General features: G+C 46.3%; 1 protein-coding gene and 1 long non-coding RNA gene across 5 annotated transcripts in view; both read right to left on the bottom strand.

The window, feature by feature from the left end:
• Window positions 1-5606: 5606 nt before the first annotated feature.
• LOC119817383 lies at window positions 5607-9298 on the bottom strand. Its single transcript, XR_005285892.1, has 3 exons — window positions 8960-9298; window positions 7254-7374; window positions 5607-6061 (listed from the first exon to the last, which is right to left on the bottom strand). It is a non-coding gene; the product is annotated as an uncharacterized LOC119817383 (long non-coding RNA).
• A 941-nt stretch (window positions 9299-10239) lies between these two features.
• LOC119817552 (calmodulin-4-like) overlaps window positions 10240-24801 on the bottom strand; it is a 58688-nt gene continuing 44126 nt past the window's right edge. For 2 of the 4 annotated variants that reach the window (XM_038334867.1, XM_038334868.1), the window contains exon 3: window positions 19354-20058. In XM_038334867.1, coding sequence (XP_038190795.1) covers window positions 19354-19800 — 447 coding nt within the window. In that variant the 5' untranslated portion in view covers window positions 19801-20058. Of the gene's footprint in view, window positions 10474-11452; window positions 11726-19353; window positions 20059-24801 lie in introns of those variants that run through there. The other 2 variants (XR_005285913.1, XR_005285912.1) reach the window with 2 other exon arrangements.

The raw sequence follows: 24801 nt of genomic DNA, 5'->3' as shown, positions 1-24801 counted from the left end.
ACTCCAAGTCTTCAGAGAGTCCACCATACGGTGTCTGCTTGCCAGGACATCACCACACACACACACACACACACACACACACACACACACACACACACACACTTGTTGTAGCAGAGGAGTGTAGGTGTCAAGCTGGGGATGTGGTGACGGGTGGGAGCCTGTGATTATTTTCATTATTTCTCATTTTAGGTCTCTGCACTGCCCAAACACTAACTTGTGGTCCTAAGTATAATTGTCTTTATTATAAAATTGATACTTTCTCCGAACTTTAAAATCAGTGTTGGAATAATGTGACCTAAACTCACGAATGAAATAGTCTTGACATGTACTTTGGGAAGCCAGGAGGGTGCCTAGAGGACATGTCAAAGGGATTGACAGTGACTCTCCATACCTCACCCCCCTCAAGGGTCGGTGATGGAGACACATGTGACTTACATGTCAAGATACCATAGATTGAGATAGCAGAGTGGGGCTTCCAATCTAAGCTTCAGTTTGAATTCCCATTACTGCGAGCTCTACTCTGGGTGGTCAGGATGATTCTGAATTCCCTCTAGGACGTCAGGTTGAAAGCTATCCTTTAGCCTCATCCAATGACCAGCATGGAAAAGGCTAGCGAAGCCAGCTCATTCCGAGTTCACGTTTATTTTTCGAACAAATTTAAGCTGATCCCTAACCATTTCTTCCTGGGTCCTTCTACACATGGTTTGATTTAAAAAAAAAAAAAAAAAAACCGTATTTTATTTCTTGTGGGGAGGCAGGGTGCACATGCCCAGCAATGAGTGGTCAGCCTGCAGGAGTTGCTTCTCTCCCCCCACCCCCGGCCATGGAGGTCCCGGGAATCGAACTGAGGACATCAGGGTTAGCAATGGGTGCCTCTACTCGGAGCCTTATTTGAACTTTTTTAAGGTTCACCACTATTAAAATGCTTACTATCTAAAGGAGGGCGTTGTATACAGAAAACTAAGGGAATTTACAAAAATTTAAGCAAAATTCTTTGGTTGCTTGGGTCACATATGAGAGATGATGGGGCTGCAAGAATTTCAGTCAAGATCTCCTTTTCCTGTCCATTTGCCCCTCCAGTTCACCCGAGGTGTGTTCAGTTTCTTCTGTTCTCTGAGTAGAGGACTCACTGATTCCCCTCTACCTCACAAACCCTTCCTGCTCCCACCTCCCTAACCTAGTGACTCTTTCCCTAGAGGGAAATCCATACAACTAAATATGGGCCTGAAACACTGGCTCGGCTATAGACTCCTATCATCTGAAGATCCTAGGCCTTGAGGGATGGTCATGGTCCCTGTGCTTGCCTGTCCTTCAGGATCCCTCTGGGAAAGCCTGTAGTTCACTTGGTCCTAGGCCAAGGCTGAGGTCATGACCCCTTTGGGGGTGAAACGACCCTCTCACACGGGTCACATCTCAGATACCCTTCATATTTACGTTATGATTCATAACAGTAGCAAAATTACAGTTATGAAGTGGCAACAAAATAATTTTATTGTTGGGAGGAACTATACTAAAGGGTCAGAGCATTAAGAAGGTTGAGAAACACTATCCAAGGCTCAGGTTTAAAGGGGTGTCAGCTTCATACCTTGAGAGGATATTAATCCTCCCCAAATGTTACCTTGAGGCACCTGGGAAACCCATAAATTTAGATATACTGTCTTAGCCACCCCATACTAAGCCTCACACCTTGAGTGGCTATTAGTCCTCCCCCTCTCCCTGCAGAAAATGAGAAGAGGAGAGAAGAACTGGCCTTGGAGAAAAATCACATCCTCCCACAGGAGTGTGTGTGTGTGTGTGTGTGTGTGTGTGTGTGTGTGTGTGTGTGTAGTCATAGGTGTTGTTCCTTAGTAACCAGCCACCCTGTTTTGTGAGAGAGTCCCAGGCATTCACTAGTCTACCTTCCCAGCATGGGTTACTTGTGCCCAGCATCACAGCCAGCCTTCCACACAGCAGCTGGGGACTGAACACAGGTCCTTAGGCCCACATGGGCAGCATGGTACTGACTAACATTCCTCTTTTGAGAGACTTCTAGGGCATAGTAAGACTTCTAGGAGGCCTTTCGTCCAGTCACCTGGCTTCAGAACCCACACATTGCCAGATGATGGGCTCTAGCTTCTTCTTTCAATTAAGCTAAACTTCAAGTCAAATTTCCCTGGACCTCAAGAACAGAAAGTTTTCTCTCCTTTTTAAAGTTAGGTCAAATAGTGTCAAGCCCCAAAAGTCTCCCTCTGTCGCTGGTTCCCCTTGGCTGTGCTGAAAATATGTAGGTCACAGATAAGAAGTGGCTCCCCGTACTTTTTTGATGAGCAAAGAAAGCAGTTCTAAGACCTCAAGGAATTCTGGGAAAGCTTTGGTAAAATGAATCAGAAAATCTGCAATAGAAACTTCAGGAAGTCCCTTGTGTGGCTGGGGCCAGGCTTGCACCTCTGACACAGACCATGACCTCTTGTATGGACTTGAGAAATGGATGGGAAGCAAGAGGTGTTCTGTCCCCTCCGAGCGACCTTCTTGCTGGAGGTGTGGCAGGAGACAAACCAGAGTACAGGGTGCAGGACCAGGAACAGAAACGAGGAACTTGTGACCTTAGCTGTTCCAGTTCGCGGACATCCTTTCTCTACTATGATCTCTGCACGGTCCGCTGTGACCGTGGCCTTGACCTTTCTCAGGAGCACTAGAGATTAGGGTTATTTTCAAAAGCTCATTTATTGAAGTAGCATAATCACACTTTCACATTTAAAATACATTATCTCCTTGACATTTTTAATCTACACTTCCCGTGTTTAAGAAGTGTATTTTAAATGAGCACTTTATGTCATTGTTATAAGTGGGAAACCAGCTTCCTTTACTGAAAATGGAAGGAAAGAGTAACAATAAGCTACTGCAAGTAAAATCATGTTAATGAGTCCTGGGGCTGCATTTGTTGACTTCCTAGGGAAGGCCTGCGCTCCTCTTTCTGTTTGCCCACGAGAGCCCTAAGATCATCTCAAATGCCACCAGGAGAACATGTCTCCAGTTTAGGAAAACACTACATTTAAACAGCTCTACAGTCTTTTCCGGGGCTGCCATCTTGGCTATGCACCCCACGTCTCCTTCCCTGCTTTCGACACTTTCTACAATAATTATAACACATGCAAAAACACAATTCCCTGGTCTGCAAGTGCACGCTTTAAATAACCTTTATTTTTTTCCACAGCCAGCGCACAGAACAAGAGACCAGCATTGTGTTTTGAGAGAGATAAAGGACCCTGTTTCCAAAATCCCCTCCTGCTGGCTGAGACAGATACCATAGTGGTTCCTGATAGGAAATCCCCTTCTGCCTCATGGAAAAGCAGAGAAAGAAGCAGAGCAGCTCCAATGGAGGTGACCAGCCTCCACCCAGGCTCCCATATGTGAAAATTTTCCATCAGTGCAGGCTAGAATTCTGTTTGGATGCAGGAAGTTGCTGCTGTGCCTTCTACTATGGTTTGAATGTAGTTGACAGCCCAGAGCTCCTATGGTAAAAGCAAGGCCCCCGGTGTAATGATATGGAGAGGTGATGGACCCTTTAAATGGTGGGGGAAGTGGATGAGTGAATAGAGTTCTTACAGTGGAAATGTGAGGACCAGAATTTGGATCCCCACCATCTGCACAAAGCCAGATAGGCTTTGTTCAGATAGGTTCAGGGACATGCTGTCATTCCAGCACTTGGAAAACAGAGACAAAGAGTTCCCAGGCTAACCACTGGTCCAGGTTTAGTGAGAGGTCTACTTCAATAAATACAGTAGAGAGTGATGGAAAACACACCTGACCTCAACTCCAGGCCTCTGCATACACGTGGGCTTGCATACATGACAACATGCATATACACATGTACAATATGCATATACAATGTACACATATGCGTATGAAAAAAGCAAAACAAACAAACAAAATTCCCTAAGGCCTAATTTGGTACCATGTTCAGTAGGAATTAATGCACATTCTAAGGGAGTGGGTTACGTCTCTTGGGATTGGATTAGGGGCTGAGAGTGGGTTGCCGCAACACAAAATGTTCAGCATCTTCCTTAGGCAACACTATCACTTTCGCACATGCTCCCACCACACGCTACCGTCTACCATGTAATGATGCAGTGTAAGACCTTCAGCAGAAGTGGCTGCCTGACTTTGGCCTTTTCAACCATCAAATCCATGAGTGGAAGAAACCTCTCTTCCTTATAAAGAACCCACTCATGTATTGTATGATGGCAACAGCAAATGGACAAAGTAATTTCTAAAACGTAACTGATTATATCCTTGGGAGTGTCAGTACCAGAAAGATGAGAATCCCAAGGTTGTTTTCAAAGGGACTCAGAATAAACATCTATCCTGGCATCCACGACCTCACCATGAAGAATAGAGGAATGATGGATCATAGCCGATGAGACTACCAACATCCACCTCCTCTGGATGAGTGGGTCCAGGCAACAAGACCTAACATGACAAGACCAGTGTGTTCGTGTTAGTAATGGTGGTGATCCAACTGTCTTCTAGCTGGGGAAACACACACACACACACACACACACACTGGCCTTCTTTTTCTCTCTCCCCAAACTTCACCCTGAATTGCATATCATACATAATATACCACATACATGCTTTCCTTCCCTCTTTTGGGGATATTTGCAGTTGGACATCTTTGCATTAGAAATGTCTGTTGGAGCGCATCAAGCCCTGAGCACACGGGGCAGCTCCTGTACTGAAGCCTGCTGGTGACACCTCATCCCGTTCCATCCACTACCAACACTTCTCTTTCTCTTCACTTCTGCCACCTCCCTGCCCACAGCAAATTGAACCTGTAGAGCAACAGGTCAGACTACATGATTGGTCTTGAGCATCAGCAAGGAATGCACAGTGGAGCTCTAGCTCAGTTCTCAGCTACATAGGGGAAGAGTAGATGTTAGGAAAGAGAAAAACAAAACAACCGTAAAAACATGAAAAATAACTAGCATCGTTTTCTACAAATACATGACTTTTATAAAGCTTCCCTGCAACGTCAAAAACTCTTCCTGATTTTGCTTTGTTTTGTTAAATTCTCAAGTATGAGAATTCCACTCATAGGCATCTTGATATTTCTCAAGGTTGATGTGGACTTTTCAGTTCCAGTGGAAAGAGTACACAGTGTATCGTTGTGTAATCTAAGATATTTCATTTATAAAATAAGAATACAAGTTGGAGATGTCGCTCCGTTGGTAGAGTGCTTGCCTAGCATGCACAAAGCCCTGGCTGGGCTCCATCCCCACCATCACATGAACCAGGCATGTACTCCTAGGAAGGTAGAGGTGGTTAGATCACCATTCAAGGGCATCTTCAGGTACATAGACTGTTTAAGGACAACCTGACCTTCATGATATTGAGCAGAGGGAGGAGGGAGAAAGTGTTTTGGAAATGAGCCCCATGGTTTCCTCACCTGCTGCAGGTAATAAATTACTCTCCGCTTTTCTTGACTGTGTGTAACTTTGGTTTTGCATCCATTGAGAGGTGTGAACCCATTGTTTTCGGTTACAAAAATCCCATTCTAACATCCATTAATCATAAAGAGGGCCATGTTTAAGACACTATAATGGGTGTAAATACTCGGCTACCCAATGTTGAGAATCAGAGCAAAATCTTTATTTCCAATCAAATAAGGCTCTTGAGATGATCTACAAATCTCAGAAGAAGGACGGATGGCACAGCTGAAATCTCCTCTGGATGTCCCTCCCACCTGTCCATCTTCTAAGGGACTGCACACCCTTGACCTCCTGCTGACTTAGAATGCAGCATTCTGAAGCTTCCACAACAGCCCTAATTTTAGCCTTCAGGCTCCAGGGAGCAGGTAGGCATCGCTCTCAAAGGCAGCTAGCTAGCTGCTCTTCAATCCGTTCCATTACTGTGATGCAGGTCTTCTCAAAAGGTGTTGGGCGGAATGGCCTCTCAGATCTACGCTGCTGCACACACAGTGGGCCTTCTTGTCATTCTCAACTGGACAGGCTCGAGAGACTCACTTGTGCCCAGAACTGAGATCAAAGAAGATCTTCAAGTTGTTTGTCACACGGAGCAGAACCTTTGGTGTTGGGATAAACTGAGTGAGCCAGACCAGCTGTCCCAAGGCTGCGATGGTTCACATGCTAGTGGGAGTGAGAAAGTCAGTGAGGAACGAGAAGAAAAGCAGAGTGAGAAAGAGTTAAGAAAGGCCTTGTGGGAGAGAGTGGCAAGACAATCGCTCTTCTTAGAGGGGCTGGCGTTTTTTTTACGCTGAGATCTGGGAGGTGAGGCCAGTTAAAACAGAGAACCCGAGGCATCAGGGAACACCCCACCCTCGCCCCTCCTGGTGATTTAGCTCACCCTCTGGGCCAGCCTGGATAAGAGTCCTCCAGATTGTCAGGCTGCCTGGCCTCTTCCCAACGAGACCAACCCAGAAGGGTGTGGCTGAGCTAGGTACAAACCTGCCCTGATAATCACCCTGGAAAGGAGGTTCGTCTTTTACAAGCCCTCAGGATACCATTAATGGCAGTTATTTCAGACTAGGATGTCAATGCGCTTGAAAAAAGGATTAGGTAGCTTAAAGGCCTTGTAACCCCATTCCCACCTACATACAGCCGGAGACTCTTCTCAAAGTCACAATGTTCTGCTTGGTCATCTTCTCTGAGGGACTGGATAGAAACAAAGTGCCATGCAGCCCCAAATCTCGAAGAACTCCAGACTCCGACTCCCCTAAGCCAGTAGTGCCCACCTGGTCTCAAAAGCAATTAGATGCTTTAAGACCTAGCCGAGGGGCTGGAGATGTGTAGTAAGTACAGTTGCTAGAGTGTTTGCCTTGCAAATGTGAGGCTCTGAGTTCAATCCCCAGGACCCTAGAAACTGGGCATGATGGCATCCCAGCACTTAAGAGGTAGAGGTGGGGAGCTCCAAGTCACCCGGGGCTACCAAACAAGTTTGAGGCCAGTCTGGGATCTCCCAAAGTCTCCAACAGTCCAACTACAGTATCGGTTTGAAACTTTTATCTTGGTAGTTTTGCCCAGCTCCTGTCGATTGTACTGTGTCCAGCTCCCCCCCCCCCATCCCCCACAGGGAGTTCTTCCTGAATCCCTGGGGCCTAGCCACCCCAGGTGGCTGTCTTTAATGGCTGCAGTGAGTCTTTGCTGAGGGAAGAAAAGCAAAGAAGTAGAACAAAGGGACAGAGGGAGGAGGAAGGGGGAGTAGGGGGATGAAGGTGGGGGTGGGGAGAGCTCACTGCCCCTCCCACACTGGCTCACCTCTCTGGGCTGGCCTTGCTTTCTGTCCTGGTGTTTGGGAATCTTAGCTCTCCTTGGTCAGCTTGCCACAGACCAGTTGCCTGTAATAGCTCAGAAACTCCCCTTGACTTCTAAGGATGTTCTGTTGGGGGAAGGGGAGAAGTAAGGGATTCGGAACTTGTCTTGGGTTAGGATGTGATAGAGAGCTGGAAAACCCTGGGTTTGTGGGGGAAGAGCTGAGACAGGCTTGCCTGATAGCCAGCTCCCCTGAACTGAGTATAGGAACATGTGCCTCCCACGCTCCCAGCTCTTGGACAACATTGTCCAGGCACTAGGGAGGTCCTGGGCTTGACTCAAAGGCTTAGAAACAGTACGTTCTGCCCTTGTTTCTATCAAAAAACTGGACAAGAGACCCATTGGCTGCTCAGTGGCTACAGGCTTCTGAGAACTCTGGTGATCTTTCACCATCAGATGAGGCAAGAGGCCACATGTCCTGTTAGCCAGGACAGCAAACAGTGGCAGTAACACCTGACCTGAGCTGTGGGTGCTGGGGTGGGGCTCAGCCTGGTCTCTCAATGCCTAGTCCCCGCTCACCTCCTCCCAAACTCCAGAGGCTCCCTTGGGCTCAGCTGGTTACTAAATCAGCCCATTCCTAGAAGCCCAACCTCTGACTCATTCTCAGCTCTCATAGCCACAGGTTACTAAAGCAGCAGCCCCCTACCCCCCGGGCTAGCTTCATGCTATTTCACTTCCTCTAGCCTCCAGGAGGTGTCCTCTGCTCAGATGCAGGCACATGTACCTAGCATGCAGGAGGCTCTGAGTTTCACTGTAGCTTGAATCTAGACTTCCCACCAAAGCTAATGTTCTGAACCCGGGTCTTCAATTCCCAGCATTATTCTGAAGGTTGTGGAGAGTCACACAGCCCGGCTTCCCACCTGCATCTGCATTCTCGGCTTCAGATGCTCACACATCACAAGACAGAGCCTTCTCTTACCTTCCCCTCCATAATGGACTGCAACCCTCTACATGAGCCCAAACCCATCCTTGATCACTTACATTGCTTTTGGGGGGCATTTTGTCAGAAGGACAAGAAATGTAATTGATATGCTTCTTATTTGATCAGTCTATAGATTTTCATTGCATGATTATTTATTTATTTTGGGTGCACAGTGTGGAGGGAGGGGGCGCGCACTGTGCTGCAGGTGTTTAGGTCATAGGACAGCCCGCAGGAGTCAGTTTTTTCCTTCTACCATATGAGTAAATAAGGATTGAACATCAGATCTTCAGGCTTGGCAGCAAGCGTTTTGCCGGCTGAACCGTCTCGTCTCACAGTACGCAGAAATGGCAGAGTACATACTGCAGGTCCACACACCACCCTTACCCCTCTCTTTGCTTATTGCCTCGGTGTAAAGTCAAGATTTGAGTAAACTGAGGCACATGAGCGTCACTGACCTGCCCAAGGCTACACAGCTGGTCAATGACTTTATCAAGATTTGAGAATTCCGTGTGTCTGACCACTGAGACTCTGTAGTCGTTTCCACCCTGGGCCTCATTTGTAACCCCCTCAGAAAATTGTTTGCTTTTAGTCCTAGCCCCGGACTCTGTAACCAGGTACCTGCCCTGCCCCCTCCAATCACTATGTGGTTGTTCCTAGCTACAAACCTGCGCGCGCAGCCCCCGCCTCCCAGGCTCCGTATGTCGTCGTTCATAGCTACAAAGCATCTCACCTCCCTCAAAGGGAACAGACTTGTGTAGTGCCTTCCTCCAAGCCCCAGAAGAATGCACAGCACCCAAGAAGTCACTTGTGGGGTGACCAAAGAAGTGAATGGAGGTCACCAACACCTTCGCTACACTGCCATGAGCCAGGCTGCAATAATGAAGAAAGGTACAGCTAAATACGGCTCTTCGAGAGCACTGAGCGTCGATCCCCGTTTCGGCAGGAAGTCGGCTGGGATATGAAGACAGAACTCTGGGATTTGTGAAACAGCCAGGCACAAACCTGTCGTCACGTGGTTGGTGGATGGGCATCGGCTACAGGTCACCAATACAACACCCCATACTCCCAAAGCGATTCAAAACAGTTGTTTGACCAACCCACAGGCCTCCCACTACTAGAGAGCTATGCAGCTGAATGCTTGCCCCATAGATTCTTTCCATCCTCTTGGAGGCAACCTGCCCATGGAAGCGAAAGAGAGGCTGGCTGTGGGGGAGTGCTTAGTATAGTCATAGTTTCCAGGGGCAAGTTAGAGCAGAACGTCTCAATCTTGGCTTCTTAATCTTGGCTGAGCAAGCACCTGGGGAGGTTAAAAAAGACAACCACACCCAGGCCTCTCCCATACCCACTGTTGGGGGGGTCAGCGTAGGGGTGGGCACACGGGTGGCAATTTTTAAAAGCTTCTGGGTGTTTCCATGTACTCAATAATGACAGGCAGCTGTCCTCACAACGCTAACACCTATGACATTTGTCCTGTTTAACAGATGAGTAAACTGAGGCACAGGAGTCTTGCAGACTTACTCGAAGCTGTCAGCCAGCGAGTAGCTTCACCAAGATTTGAGGATTTTTGATTTCTTTCCCTTACCACCAAGCTGTTGTGATGTTTTAAAGTCAGCACAGCACAATGACAGGGGCACTGGGAAAGGCTGAGCTGAAACGGGGAGCGGTTGGGAGCACCGGGGGTGAGGGAGCAGCTGTGCATCCCTGGAGATAGTAGGCACCCCCAGTGTAGAGGCGGGAGCACCTGGGGTGAGGGAGCAGCTGTACATCCCTGGAGATAGTAAACACCTGTAGATAAAGCAAGAACTTGCTTGCAGAAGTGGCCTTTGGACGCTTTCCCAGATCTTTGTCAACACAGAGAGAAACCCAGGGAGGGGCAGGGTGAGGTCATCTGTGGACTGAGCTGGGTGGAGACGCGAGGAAAGACTTCATCTTCGCCCCCTACAGGACGACTGTATCTGCTCTTAGGGAATGCAGGACATGACAGCCACATTTAATGACCTTACAACTTCAGAGGAAACAAAAGAGAATATTTTATTTTGGTTGTTCCTGAGAATCTGGAACATCTGCTGGGGGTGAGGGACTGGACCGGTTACTCAGTGTTAGACCGCCTGATGCTCTTCCAGAGGAGCGCAACTGAATTCCCAGCATCCTCAGCGGTCGCTCACAATGGCTGATAACTCCATCTTCAGGGGATTCATTATCCTCTTCTGGCCCCCACAGGCACCTGCATATATCTGGTACGCTCTGGTACGCACACACACACACACACACACACACACACACACAAATAAAATAAAAAATAAAATATTTAAAAATAATTCAGAGGATGGAGAGATGCCTCAGTAGTTAATAATGCTTGCTGCCCACGTGTGAAGACCAGAGTTTGGATCCCAGTGTCAACACAAAAGCTGAATATCATCCCCTTCAGGCCTGCAACCTTTGCATTGAGAGCAATGGAGACAAGATCGCCAGGACTCGCTGGCTGCCAGCTTAGCTAAAGGAAGAAAGCGTCACCTTCAGTGAGGGACTCCGCCTCAGAGGGACAGGACAGACACGACAGAAGAGGGTTCCTGACACCCTCCTCTGGCGTCTGCAAGAGCCACAGGTACTCAGATTCATTCACATATATGGCAAACAGATAGATCATATACACACAGGAACAAAGAATTTCAGGGGTGGGGAGTGAAAACAACAGCCTGAAACTCTATGAATGGGTCCAAGCAGTCCGATCTTGATCGTATGATTTACGATGTCTGTTTGTATTTCACATGTTTTTTTGGGAGGATGCCCCAGGGTCACAGCGTGTGCTCACGAAAGACAGAGGACAGCTTACAGCACCCACTTCACCTTGTAAATCCCAGGGCTCTGACTCGGGTTCCCAGGCTTCCTGGCAAGCATCTCTAGCCACTCAGCCATCTGACTGCACCCCCCCCCCTTTAATATTTTCTTATATATTCCCTCTGTGTAGTCTTAGGCTAACCTCAGACTCTCGGTCCTCCTGCCTCAACTACCAGTGTGCTGGAATTCAGGCTTGCACAACCATACCCTGCTGGTGTGACATCTAAGTTTTATCTCTCCCACATAGTGCAGAATCTCCACATTGCTAAACCGAGGAGTGACCTGCTGGGAATGGAGGCTTACACAAGGATGGTGATAGTGGTGGCTCTTAAACCCTAGAAAACAAGAATGAAGCCCCTCTCTCCACTCTCACCTCAGAACTCACCGTCGTGTTGAGTTCCTCTGTCTTTCAATCCCTTTTAACCTTGACAATACTCTGAAATCCATCCCTATCAGACTTGAGAGCATGCCTTCAAGTACTGGAGCCCAGGGGGACCTGCTGTAACAGTACGTGCACGGAGAAGGCTGTTTTACAGCAAACATGCTAGAGAGTTCACAGTCTAGGTTAGGTTTGAGGAGCTTTTCTTTATTTGGCGTAACCAGGAATGATGATACAGGTACACTTGGCTAAGAAGTATGTGAAGAACAAGAGAGTCCATTCAGAGAGGCCTCACTCAGCACCGAAAGTGTGCCAGGCCCACCTTGGAAAGGCTGCCAGGAGGAGATGTGACACAGGGACTTTGGATAGGGACTGAGTCACCAGATCTGTCAATAATGGATATAGACACTAGGGGTGTAGCTCAGTTAATTGGTAGAGCGCTTGCCTGGCATGCACAAAGCCCCGGAGGCTTCACGACATGGCATAAACTTGGTGTAGTGGAGCACACCTATAATCCTAGCTTTGGGAGTTAGAGGCAAGAGGATTAAACTGCATTAGAAACCAGCCTGGGCTACATAACACCCTGGAAATAAAGAAAGGAAAAAGAGAAAAATAAGGATTAAGGAATTTTAGGGTAATCCAATGAAAACAGCGTACTATTACATACACAGAATTTAAAACATGCAGAACAGTTCTCTCAAATCAGTTTACTGATTAGTGGCTTGGAAGATTTGGGTAAATTTTGTTTCAGTTTAATTAGTTTCATTTTCACCACAGCTGTTTCACCAGAGACAATTCTAGTAGAAGGCTCAGGTCAGCTCTGCTCAGCTAAATGTCAGTGGTGCAGGTATGATTCACTGTCTCAGACACTGAGAACCTACCAAATAATTAAAATGCATGAAAAATGCCTACTGATCAAAGAGGTTAAAAAAAAAAAAAACACCTGCAAATTAAGAGGAGCACTAAGAGTCGGGTAGGCTGGTATACACCAGCGATTCGGCATTCAGGAGTCGAAGACATGAAGGTTACAAGTCAACCAAAATGAGCCAGCAACTCTTCTTTCCCCAAATCATAGATCCAAACCACAAAAACAAATAAAACCCCAGAGAACGTTAATCTCAGTCAGGTGGTGCTACAATGATTATGTGAGTTGACTACAGTTAAAATAATTTACTAAGCTCACCCCCAAAATCTAAACCGAATAAATAAAACTTCAAAGAAATTTACAAACACTGTCAAAATTATGCTTCTAAGATGAATTGTGTCATTCCTTTGTTTTCCTTTTTCCTTTCTTTCTTTCTTTCTTTCTTTCTTTCTTTCTTTCTTTCTTTTTTTGAGACAGATTTTTTTTTTCTCTGAGGCAGGGCTTTTCTGTGAAGCCCTGGCTATCCTGGAACTCCCTCTGTAGACCAGGCTGACCTCGAGTTGAACATCTACCCACCTCTGCCTCTCAAGTGCTGGGATTAAGGGCATGTACCACCACTGCCTAGTTTAGGATTTTATTTTTCTGGCCTTTAAGGCATTGCATAGCTAAAAACTGCATCAATCTTCTGGTTCTCCTCCCTCCACATTCTGAGCGCTGGGATTACCAATGTAAATGGAGCTCATCCCTACCCCTCTGTTCCTCCAGATGCAAGGTCACAGCCTTGATGTGGCCTCTGGGCCTCTCTATACCAGAGGGCTGGAGAAAGCTGGGGCACTGGGAATTCAAATTAACTCCTAAGAAATGATCCATGTGAGCTGGGTGGTGATAGCACACACCTTTAGTCCCAGGACTCAGGAGCCAAAGACAGGAGAATCTCCGTGAGTTCAAGGTGAGCCTATTCTACAGAGCAAATTCCAGGACAGACAGTGCTACATAAAGAAATGTTGTCTTGGAGACCATTTCCTAAATATAACCCCAGTAAGCATGGACACTGAGAGAAATAATTAATAAATGGAACCTCCTGAAATTGAGAAGCTTCTGTAAAGCAAAGGACACAGTTAACAAGACAAAACGGCAGCCTACACAATGGGAAAAGATCTTCACCAACCCCACGTCAGCTAGAGGTCTGATCTCCAAAATATACAAAGAACTCAAGAAATTGGTCATCAAAAGAACAAATAATCCAATAAAAAAAAATGAGGTACAGACCTAAACAGAGAACTCTCAACAGAGGAGTCTAAAACGGCTGAAAGACACTTAAGAAAGTTCAACATCCTTAGCTATTGGAGAAAAGCAAATCGAAACAACTCTGAGATTCCATTTTTCACGTGTAAGAATGGCCAAGATCAAAAACACTGATGACAACTTATGCTGGAGAGGATGTAGGGTAAAGGAACACTCCTCCATTGATGGTGAGGGTGCAAACTGGTACAGTCACTTTGGATTTCAATACGGTGATTTCTCAGAAAATTAGGAAACAACCTTCCTCAAAACCCAGCAATACCACTTTTGGGTATATACCCAAAGGATGCTCAGTCATACCACAAGGACATGTACTCAACTATGTTCAAAGTAACATTGTCATAACCAGAACCTGGAAACAACCTAAATGCCCCTCAACTGAAAAACGAATAAGGAAAATGTGGTACATTTTCACAATGGAGTACTATACAGCAGAAAAAATAATAACATCTTGAAATTTCCAGGCAAATGGATGGATCTAGAAAACATCATATTGAGTGAGGTACCCAGCCCCAGAAAGACAAATATCATATGTACTCACTACTTATAAGTGGCTTTTAGACATAAAGAAAAAAAACCCAGCCTACAATTCACAATCCCAGAGAACCTAGACAATAAAGAGGACCCTAAGAAAGGAATACATGGATCTAATATACATGTGAAGTAGAAAAAGATAAGTTCTCCTGAGTAAATTGAGAGCATGGGGAATCATGGGAGAGGGTAGAAGGAGAGGAAGAGGAAGGAAAGGAAGTGGAGAAAATATATAGCTTAATAAAAACAATAAAAAAAGAAAAAAGAAGGGAGGGAGGGAGGGAGGGAGGGAGGGAGGAAGGAAGGAAGGAAGGAAGGAAGGAAGGAAGGAAGGAAGGAAGGAAGGAAGGAAGGCAGGCAGGCAGGCAGGCTTCACGTTCTGATAGGGATTTATGCACACTCCACTTCCACTCTTATGGTTTAGAACTTAAATGTCTTCCCCAAACATCCATGCACTAAAGGCATTGCCTAAAGGTAGTTGCCTCTTTAAGAGGTGGGGCTTAGTGAACGGAAGTTAGATCATTGGAAATGTGCCCCTGGTGGGGATATCTGAACACCCACCTCTTCCTCTAGTTCCTTATTTGCTCCCAGGCTGGAGTAAGTACCATAATGCGCAGCTCCAGGCTCACAGAGATGTAGCCCAGAGAGCATGGACTGAAAACTCTGTATCTATACACCAAAATAAACCATTCCTCTTTCAATTTGACTGTCTCCGTTACACTGTCACAGGCCTTTTGTTACAGTCATGAACACTGACTAACCATACCCAAGGTAGTACTGTAATTGAGGGCCTTGTCTGAAACACTCACTTAGTACCTACTTGCTGCAAGGCAGAGATGGTGTGAGATCACTTCTGTGTCCCTCCAGGCTTGTGAGGGAACACTCACCATTGCTCATCTGTGAGCTAATCCAACTTCAGATTAGGTCAGACTGCCTAAGAGTGGGCTTCGAATGACATAATATACCTTACATAACTCTCCCGTGTATACACCTTCCCACTTTCTACTGTCCCCAGAAGTCCAAACTTGGTTTTCTTCGTCTTATTTTACCACAATATACAGCCCTTTGGTATATGGCTGGGGCAGACTGTGGGACCCTGGCAGTGAGACCAGGATTTATCCCTTCTGCCTGTTCTGGCTTTTCGGAACCTATTCTCTCTGGAGGGATACCTTGCTCCGCCTAGATATACTGGGGAGGGCCTTGGCCCTGCCTCAAAGCAATGTGCTGGACTTTGTTGACTCCTCTCTGAGGAGAGAATGAGGGGTGGTATGGAGGGGGAACGTGGAGGGAGAGGGAGAAGGGGAGGGAGTGGGAACTGGATTTGACATGTAAAAGGAAAAGAAGACAGTTTAAAAAAAACAATTAATTAATTTTTAAGAAGATCGTATATGAACTCTCAAGCCTAAGCATTTCTTTGGGTTTTTACTTCTTTTCTGTGACTCTTTTGTATAAACGCAAAGAAAATTTCCTTTCCAACAATCTGTCTTCTGTCAGTTTAATTTGTAAAGGCCAGTCACTGAAGCTGAGAAGGGGAAGGTTTTCTTCTGCATAACACAGATTACATGATAAAATATAGAAAGGCTGGGGGCAGAGCTCCATTGGTAGGGTGTCTGGCAAGTATGCACAGGTCTCAATGTACAAAGGCTGGGGGCATAACGCTCTTGGTAGGTAGGGTGTCTGGTGAGCATGCACAGGTCTCAGGGTTTGATCATAGCATTGTAGAAATGGTGTGTGATAGTTGTACATGTACAGTTCTAGCATGGAGTAGGCTCTGGACAATGACTTTCCCTTGCAAGACCCAAGAATTTCTGTTCCAATGTGTTTTCATGTTAAAATGTTTGGACCTTGGGTCACTATTGGAAAGGAAAACTAGATTTAATCTGGGAAGCACATGCCCTGTTGTTGGTAGTGTACTGTAGAAAATGCCTTGATTTCTGGGTCTTCAGCTCTTTAGTGACAAAGGTTTCAAAGATTATGCCTAGTTGGTTAAATCCAAGCTCTTTTATCCCTAAGTATCCAACAGGTCATAAATTCAGAGTAGGAGAATTAACTTAGCTTTCCCACTGTGAGGGTCAGGGAGAGCTTGGACAGTTAGAAAAAAATGCCACCTAATTTTCTCTAGCTGTGGTTTAGGCTGGAGGGCTATTTCCTTCTAAGTGCCCCTCTGTAACTTCTAATCTTCTATGATCTGCAGGTATTATTTTTAGTTTAAAATAGACAAAAGTATAGAGAATAAAATAGTTGACATCCATGTAGCCTACACCCCGACCAGGAAAAAAAAAAAAACATTAAGGAGAACCTTGAGGCTTCTCTCATTCCTTCTCTAAGGCACTCCCTCCCACTAGAAGGGACAACTGAATTTCATGTCTATTGTCCCCACTAGACAAAACCATTTACACTTAAGCGATGAAGGGGAACTTTGATTCTTTAAAAAAAAAATCAATTTTTGTCCTCCTTAGATTCAAGCAGTTATCAGATGTTTAGATTTCACGGATCAGTAACATTCAAAATAGACTTGGAGACACGGGAAACACACCCCAAACCCCAAATGACCCTGTACTATCCTGACAGCTTCCCGACAGCAAAGACATCCAACACTGCAAGCTCAGGAATAGCAGATTCCCAGTTTTAGACAAAAGCTGAATGAGTCAAAGCCTTTCTCTGGCTTCTTGTGTCTATTTTGACACAGAGTCTCATATAGCCCAAGCTGGCCTCGAACTCACTATGTCGCCAGGGAAGACTGAATTTCTAATCCTACATCTGCCTCCCAAGCGTCGGGCCTATATCATCACACAGGATTTTACTGAACCCTGGGAATCGAAACCAGTGCTTCCTACAGACAACACAATGTACTTTCCTGACAAGTATGTCTGCAGCCTATTTTGTCTATCTATATTTATTTTTTCTTTTCCCAGAAACATTGTGCTATTTCCTCTCTGACCGTAGAGCAATCCCACTTTAGACACTCAGCCTTTGGCTAGCCCTACCCCAATCTCCCTGCCCCATCTCTGCATCCTCCCATCAGAGCTTCTACCAGCCCTTCTGCCCATGGTGTTTCCCTCCCATACGCAAAGCACAGGTGAGCAAGCCTGGAGTCTGCTTCCGGACCTCTCTTGCTCACTCTACCCACGGGGCACCACCACACTCCAGCCTTGGGTCTTTCCCTACTCTGCCGACTAGGCCTCCACCCAGCAGGCTAGAAAGTATCCAAAGGGGCCAGATAGAGATGACAGAGAGGTGAGGGAACAAGGTAGCAATGTGTAAGGACCAAAGAGACTGGAGTAAGCCCCCTGGGAAGATATAAAAGTTATTTCAAAGATACAGCAGACTTCCCTTAGTGAACTTGACCAGTTCCTCGCTCCACTAAGCTCTGTGCTCAAACCAGGATAAAGAAGACAAGACAGGCTGTTCCGCTCACCCCACAGATGCATATCTCCACAGGTGCCCACCCACCACAGGTGTGCCAGAATGAGGGCGGGGAGGGACTGACTGGGCTGAAGTATTTTGCAATAGCTCTTCAGAGAAGCCGGTTCTGTCTCTCTCCCCACCCTGAGTGAGAACCATTGAGTTGGCACAGCTGGGACAAGATAAGAGCAATTATCACAGACAACTTGAGCTTAAGTTCCACTAGACAAACAACGAAAGAGAGAGAAAGAGAGGGAAGGAAGAAAGGAAGGAGGGAGGGAGGGAAAGAGGAGTGAGAAAGAAATAAAGGAAGAGAGAGAGAGGGAGAGAGGAGGGAGAGAGAGAGAGAGAGAGAGAGAGAGAGAGAGAGAGAGAGAGAGAGAGAGCTCATTTCGTGGAGGAAGAAATAAGAGCCCAGTTTATTAAACAACAAGCAAGACTCAGCGTAGTGTCCAAACTAGACATAGTGACCTTGTCTGTCTCGAACGCGAATGAGGAGCCCTTGCAGCCCTCAGTCTTTCTTTTTTTACCTTTGATCTGGATGAACCCCTCAGACTGAATTCTGGAAAGGGACATCAGATTCTCACAAACACAGCCAAGAGGAAGCTACAGTCTTGGCCAATAGAGTTCTATCCCGTGGGAACGTGAATGTCCTACTAGCGGTTTTGGAAACCCCTCCTTGCTTTTTCTGCCTTCACCATGGAACTGTCACTGCCCCCCTCCTTCCAGAACTTCTGTCCATGTATGGCCCTGATCAATTCTCATCCAGCTACATGACTGTAATTTTTGTAAAGTAGATCCCATTACTAATGATCCATCTTTTAAAAAAATACCTATAGGCTGATATATTTCAGATTCAGAATACATATACACACAAAATCACATGCACATATACAGATGCACACCGGGACACATGCATGCATCTACATATATACTTATACACACACATACAGGCACACAGGTATAAACCCATTTGGACATACATGGATAATATAGACAAATGCATACATGCACAATTCACACACACAGGCTTATGCAGATGGACATAGACATGCACAGAACACAAATATAGACATCTCTCACCACCTTTTTATTCAAGGTTAATGCACAACAGGCTATGTGAGAAGGCTAGTGTCTTTCCTGGATGGGAATGCAGTTGGTTCTGCCCATCCCAGGCCAGGCACTGGTACCCAGTGGCTCAGGCAGACCTTAAACCTCAAAACACCTGATGCCTCCATCCAACATCCCCTACCACATGCCACTACTCACCTTTCCTCCTTGGTAACTAGGGAAGGCAGGAGATAGACCAAAGGGACTCTCAGATCACCTCTCCCACCAGTTCTATGAAAGGAGACCAAAGGGCCTCTCAGATCAGCTCTCCCACCAGTTCTATGAAAGGGATTGCAGCTCCAAAGAGTATATTTTTGGAAGCCCCTGGAAATTCCCTATTTAATCAAACACCAAGCACACAAAATTTGCATTCCTTTTATTTAAACCATTATGAGAGCCCTGAGAGGTAGGAAGCACCCAATCCACAGCAGGAGGAAGAGGAGGGACCAGCCCAAAGACACCATCCTTTGCCCAGAGTCTCAGCAGGCAGAGAAGGGACTAGTGAGCAGCTCCGGATGGTGCAGCATCCAGGACCAGTAGAGTCTTCCTCCTCATGAGGTAGTTTCCCATACACCAATACAGACATTTCCTTTATAACCCCAACACAAAAGCGGAACCCTGAAAGAAGGCACAGTGCCTGTTTGCCCTGAGTCAGGCAAATAGAGATGGGATGGGGCTTGCGCCCCGGGCAGTCTCACTTCTCCTTGAGCATGCGCACAAACTCGTTATAGTCCACCTTCCCATCCTTGTCCACATCAGCCTCACGGATCATGCCGTCCAGCTCCTCCTGTGAAATCTCCTCTCCCAGCTGCGTCATGGCCTGCTTGAGCTCGTCCACTGTGATGTGCCCATCACCATCTTTGTCAAAGACACTGAACACAGCCCGCATCTCCTGCTCGGAGCTCCCTCTCTTGTACTTGGCCATGGCTGCCAAGAATTCGTCAAAGCTGATGGTGCCATCATTGTCTGTGTCCACCCTGGAGATGAGTGCCTTCAGCTCTTCCTCTGAGAGGTTCTTGCCGAGCTGCTTCATCACATCGCCCAGTTCCTGGACACTGATGTGGCCGTCCTTATTCTTGTCAAACCTATCAAAGGCTGCGTGGAACTCTTCCACCTGCTCTTTAGGAAACCCGTGAGACATGGCTGTGTTCTCTGTACCTGGCAGAGTTTCTGAAGCGTGCTGTCAACCAGATGTCAATCTACTGTTCCTGGGGATTGTGGTCCAGCGTACAAGGCTGCTGCTGGGTTCTGAGGCCGTGTCTGTTGGAGACTGAGCTATAGGTAGCCTTGCTCTGGCATGGGAATCCCCTCCTTTTCTGCAATTGAAGCAAAGGGAGGAGGCTCTCCACCCTCTATGTGCCCTCAGGCAAGATGCTCCTCCCAGGGAGGGACGGACCAGCTGCAGACAAGAAATGAAGTAATTGGGATGGATGGGAAGATACTGGGTAAACTGATGGGAAGTGGTACGGGGCAATGGGACAGAGACTACCAGCCTGTCCTGGCCCTGATGGCAGACCACCCCACTGCAGAAACATCTACCTGGGACATACTTTCCCTGTGACTGATTTTTATAGAGGCTTTGACCAAGTTGGTGGTCTCAAGAGTGCTTCCCCAACTTTACAGAGATTCACTAGAGTGAGGCACAGGTATTGAAGAAGCTGCCTTGGGGGCTCTCCTCAGCAGTCCTTATGGGAATTCAAATTAGGATTTCTCCTCTCAAGCTTGTCCTAAGGGTGAGGTTGATGGAAAGAGGGAGGGAAAAGCACTAAGGCTTTCTGGATATAACCATGGTCTTCATTCCACTTGCAGCCCAGGGCAAGAAGAGAGGCTAGGGCTGTCTTTAGCACCTAGAAAGGAAAGATCTGGGTTGCTTTCTGCTGCAGAGGCATCGTTTATAAAAAAAAAAAAAAAAAAAAAAAAACCACAAACGTGTATGTGAAGTGTGATTTTAGAGGCGAGAGGAAAGGCTTTTTATCTCCCCTAGTGAGACCTACAATTCCACAACCAAGTCCAGTGTTCTCCAGACTGTTCTCCATTGGAGATGAGAGACATTCACTCCATGCTTAGGGTGGGAAACAGCTGAGATTGGAGCATCTTGCCTGGGTGCTGCTTGGGCACTGGAAGGCAATGTGTGGCCGGCAAAGTCCAGCTGTGATAGTAATTTGACCCCCTGGGGATTTTTTTTTGTGTCAGCCCTAAGCATACTAATCCACTAGGGACACGTTTACCCATGGCCTTCTGTGTGTGGTCTGCCTGCTGGAAGGAAACCCATCCCTACACAAGACCTCAACACTATGGGGTAGTCCCTAAGATTTTTCAATGGTGGGTGGACATGTGAGTGTACATTTGTCATGGAGTGCCCAAGATGAATTTCATGTCAGCCCCTTTTGGGTTTCTATCCTCCACTCTTGCCTGAACCATAGGAACAAACTTAATCATTCTCTTCCTGAGAAACTTAACAAATTCCACCTTTTCTGCTTCAACCAGGTAAATGGACCGAGCATTCCCTTCATCTCTGCACCGAAGCCAGACTTCACTTCAGAATACTCAGACCCTATGGCACTCCACCCCGACTCCCCCACTGTGTCCAGGGAGCCTCAGATGGAGAGGGAGAGAAAAAGAGAAAGGCTCCAGTTAGTTTATTTCCCAAAATCCGCTTCAAGAAGGAGTGCTGTCTCATCTCCGTGCTGGAAAAATACAGCGGCCTCAATAAATATTAGGTCACCAATTTCTCAATGAAGCTGACAACCAGTTCTGGGTGGAGAATGTTATCCCAACCCGGATAACAGAGTAAGGCAGCATCCTGCTTGGTGAGAGATACAGGAAAGGTGAGGCCTTTAATAACAAGCTTCAACACAGCTCCTTTGTTTATTTTTTTAAAGAATATTTGAAGATATACATCTATACTTGAAATGTCTTTTTTCTCTCATCTTAGTAGAGCCTGTGATTAAAGCAAATACTTAATAATCACTGTATTACTACGCTCCTTTGGTTAAGTAATACTCATCATTCAATGTTAGGAGATTTTCTCATTCTGCTTCTGGATTTGGTGCTAATCCAGCCAAATATGTCCCAATGTTTTCATCCATAAGCAAAGATGATATATCTACCATATCTAAGGAGATTAATTAAGACCAAAGTAAAAAGTTCAGACCAACAGAAAATATGTCTACTGTATGATGAGCTCCACACTCAAGCACAAGCTGGTTTGCCTTTGGTGGAAGCCTCAAACAATCTACCTGAATGGAGAGCTCATTTTTTTTCATTATCATACCTTTTTTATTTGAACAACAACAGAAACACCAAAAATCACATCTACTTTGAGGTTGTAGATAAATAGGCCAAGTCTCTGAATGTTAGCAGATTTTGAACATCAACCAATGTCATTTCTTTTTTGTTTTCGAGTTTTTTGGCTTTGTTTTTGTGTGTGTGTGTGTGCGTGTGTGTGTGTGCATGTGTGTGTTTCAAGACAAGGTCTCTCTGTGTAGCCCTGGATGTCCTGGAACTTGCTTTGTAGACCAGGCTGGCCTCAAACTCAGAGATCTGCCTGCCTCTACTTCCCGAGTGCTGAGATTAAAGTAATGAACCATCAGCTAACAAATGCCATTTCATTTAAAATGTCAACTCTATTTAGAAAGAAATCTATGAAACTGGGAAGATGGCTTTGTTGTCAAAGTGTTTACCATGAAAGCACAGGACCCTTGTAAAAAGTCAGGTACTTGTTTATAGTCCCACCACTGCAGCGGTAGAGAGAAAAGGATCACTAGGGCTTTCTGAACAGCTAGAGCTAAATCCATGAGCACCAGGTTCATCACGAGACCCTGCCTTGAACAATAAGACAACAGAGGAAGCAATAGAGCGATGGAGGAAGACACCTGGCATCAACCTCTGGATGTCACAGGAATGACTACACACGACACACACAAACAACATACACAAAATGAAGCGGCCAGGGCAGAAGGAAGGAAGGAATTTAACTGGGCTGGGGATAAAGTTCAGTCGTGGATAAAGCTGAGGATAAAACTATCGTGTGTAAGGCCCTGACTTCCATCCCCACTACCACCAAAAACCTAAAATCTTGTTGAGTGATGTCATAGCACAGAAAAGGCAATCATTATGTGATGCCCACATTCCATATTCCAGATGAAGAAATGGTATCTTCAGAAGGAAAGACCTATGACTAGGAGTCATAGGAAAGGCTTCTCCCTCCTCCTGCCACGTGGGCGCTGCTTCCTCTGATAGGCTGTGCTTCACCACGTGTAAACACGGAAATGGTTTCTTTATTCCTTCCCACCAAGTCTCCTGCCTCAATAAGTGAGTTGTCAACTGCATGGTTTAACTTCCAAGGATGGAAGTCATCAGTGACGACAGCCATTCCAAAGAACCTCAGAGTCAAACAATAGGTTGAGAAAGAGGACAATGTGTCATTTGCTGCCCAAACCCACTTCAATTCCGGCCATTCTTCATTAGCTGAATTAATGTGCCAGCATGGTTCTGTGGTGGGACTTTTGTAGGAAGGAGAGCAATGGGGACTAGAAATGTCACGGTTTCATGATTACCTGTAGCTATGACACCTGCACCTCACATGAGGCTTCTAGGTAATAAAGAAACAATGGAAATTATTCCTTCATGAGTAGCTGAAGGCTAAAGGGCTTGCTTCTTGTCACACAGCGGGGGAACACGTGAGAAGGAAACTGACAGACCATCAAGAGAAGAGAAGATAGCACCAGATCTATTCCAGGTATGGTGGGTGACCCTGGAGCCGGCGACTGACACAGGTGGCTGGCCCACGTGAGTGACACAGGCTATGTGTTCAGGGGGAGAGAACCTAAACTGAGCAAGTGAGATCTGTTGATAAGGAACATCTGGAAAGCTGTGAGGAAGGAGGTAAGTCTATGGTTAGCAGAAGGAGAGACTGGATCCAGCGGGTGTACAGGCAGGCTTGAGCCTTTGGGCTTGGGTAGTAGAGGTGGACTCTGACCTAGGGTGTGTCCTAGCTCATGTCCCCTCAGTTTATATCCTCAAGAACATATGGACTCTTCCTAGGGAGAATGACTAAGGCCCTGGCTAAGTAGTGCGAGCCCTTCATTAAGGCCAGCTGAAGGCTTCTGCAGGTGGCAGAGATGAAAACCTGTCCAATGTTGCCTCCACTAGATTGACCTGCAGGTAAATCTGGGTGGGTGGTGAGCCTTTCTTAATTAATGAATGATGTCAGAGGTTCCAGCACACTGGGGGCAGTTCTACCCCTGGGCAGGAGGTCCTGGGAGGTATAAAAATGCAAACTGAGCAAGCCACTGGGAGCAAGCCGGTAAGCAGCTATCTATCATCCTTGATCTCTGCTTCAGTTCCTGCCTTGATACCACCCTCACTTCCCTTCAAGGCGGTCTAGAAACTATACATTGAAATAAATCTTTCCCTTCCCAAGTTGTTTTTGGTCACAGTCTTTACCATAGAAAGAAAAAGCAAACCAGAACGGTATGTATGCAATGTATTCATGTGTGTGTCTTGTATATGTACGTGTGCATACGTACACATGCACATAGGTGTTTGTGGGTTTTGTGTGGTTGTGTGTTCAGGTGTTGGGAGGAGGTGTGTGAATAGCTCTATTCCTGCTCAGATGTTCAGGACAAATGGTTAAAGTCGACTCCTACATCCACAGGGCTTTATCCTCGGAGCAGACACACAAAATACCCAATCCTTCCATGATCGTTTGGCTTCTGTGTGTGAAACAACTCCCAAAGAAACCGGTCTAACAGGCTGGGAAACACAGACCACGGCAGAGACTCCTCTGTGACCCAGGACTTACAGGAACCTGATTTCACCCTCCTTACACCTGAGCTTCCATGGTGTGGACACAACAGGCTGTCCCCCAGGGAACTAAGGAGTCTGGGTGGGGTCACTCTTCTCTTTGGGACGTGATCTATGGGAGAGAATGGGGCACAGCTTCCAGAGCTCAATCACCATCAGTTTCCTTAAGCACTGATTTTACAGCTATTAAGGGTGGTGCTTCCTGCCTCACAGCGTCTGCCACATGTGTGTGTTGAATGGATGGAACAGATGACAGAAAGCAATCTCAGGGTGAAGACTCAGAAGTTTGGTTCCCTGTTGGTGACAGTTGAGCTACAATAGTGTGTCATGTAGA

Source organism: Arvicola amphibius, chromosome 6 (assembly GCF_903992535.2).
Source record: "Arvicola amphibius chromosome 6, mArvAmp1.2, whole genome shotgun sequence".
In the NCBI taxonomy this organism is placed as follows: domain Eukaryota; kingdom Metazoa; phylum Chordata; class Mammalia; order Rodentia; family Cricetidae; genus Arvicola; species Arvicola amphibius.
Note: the sequence above shows the minus strand (reverse complement) of the source record. Positions and strands in the feature narration are given on the sequence as shown.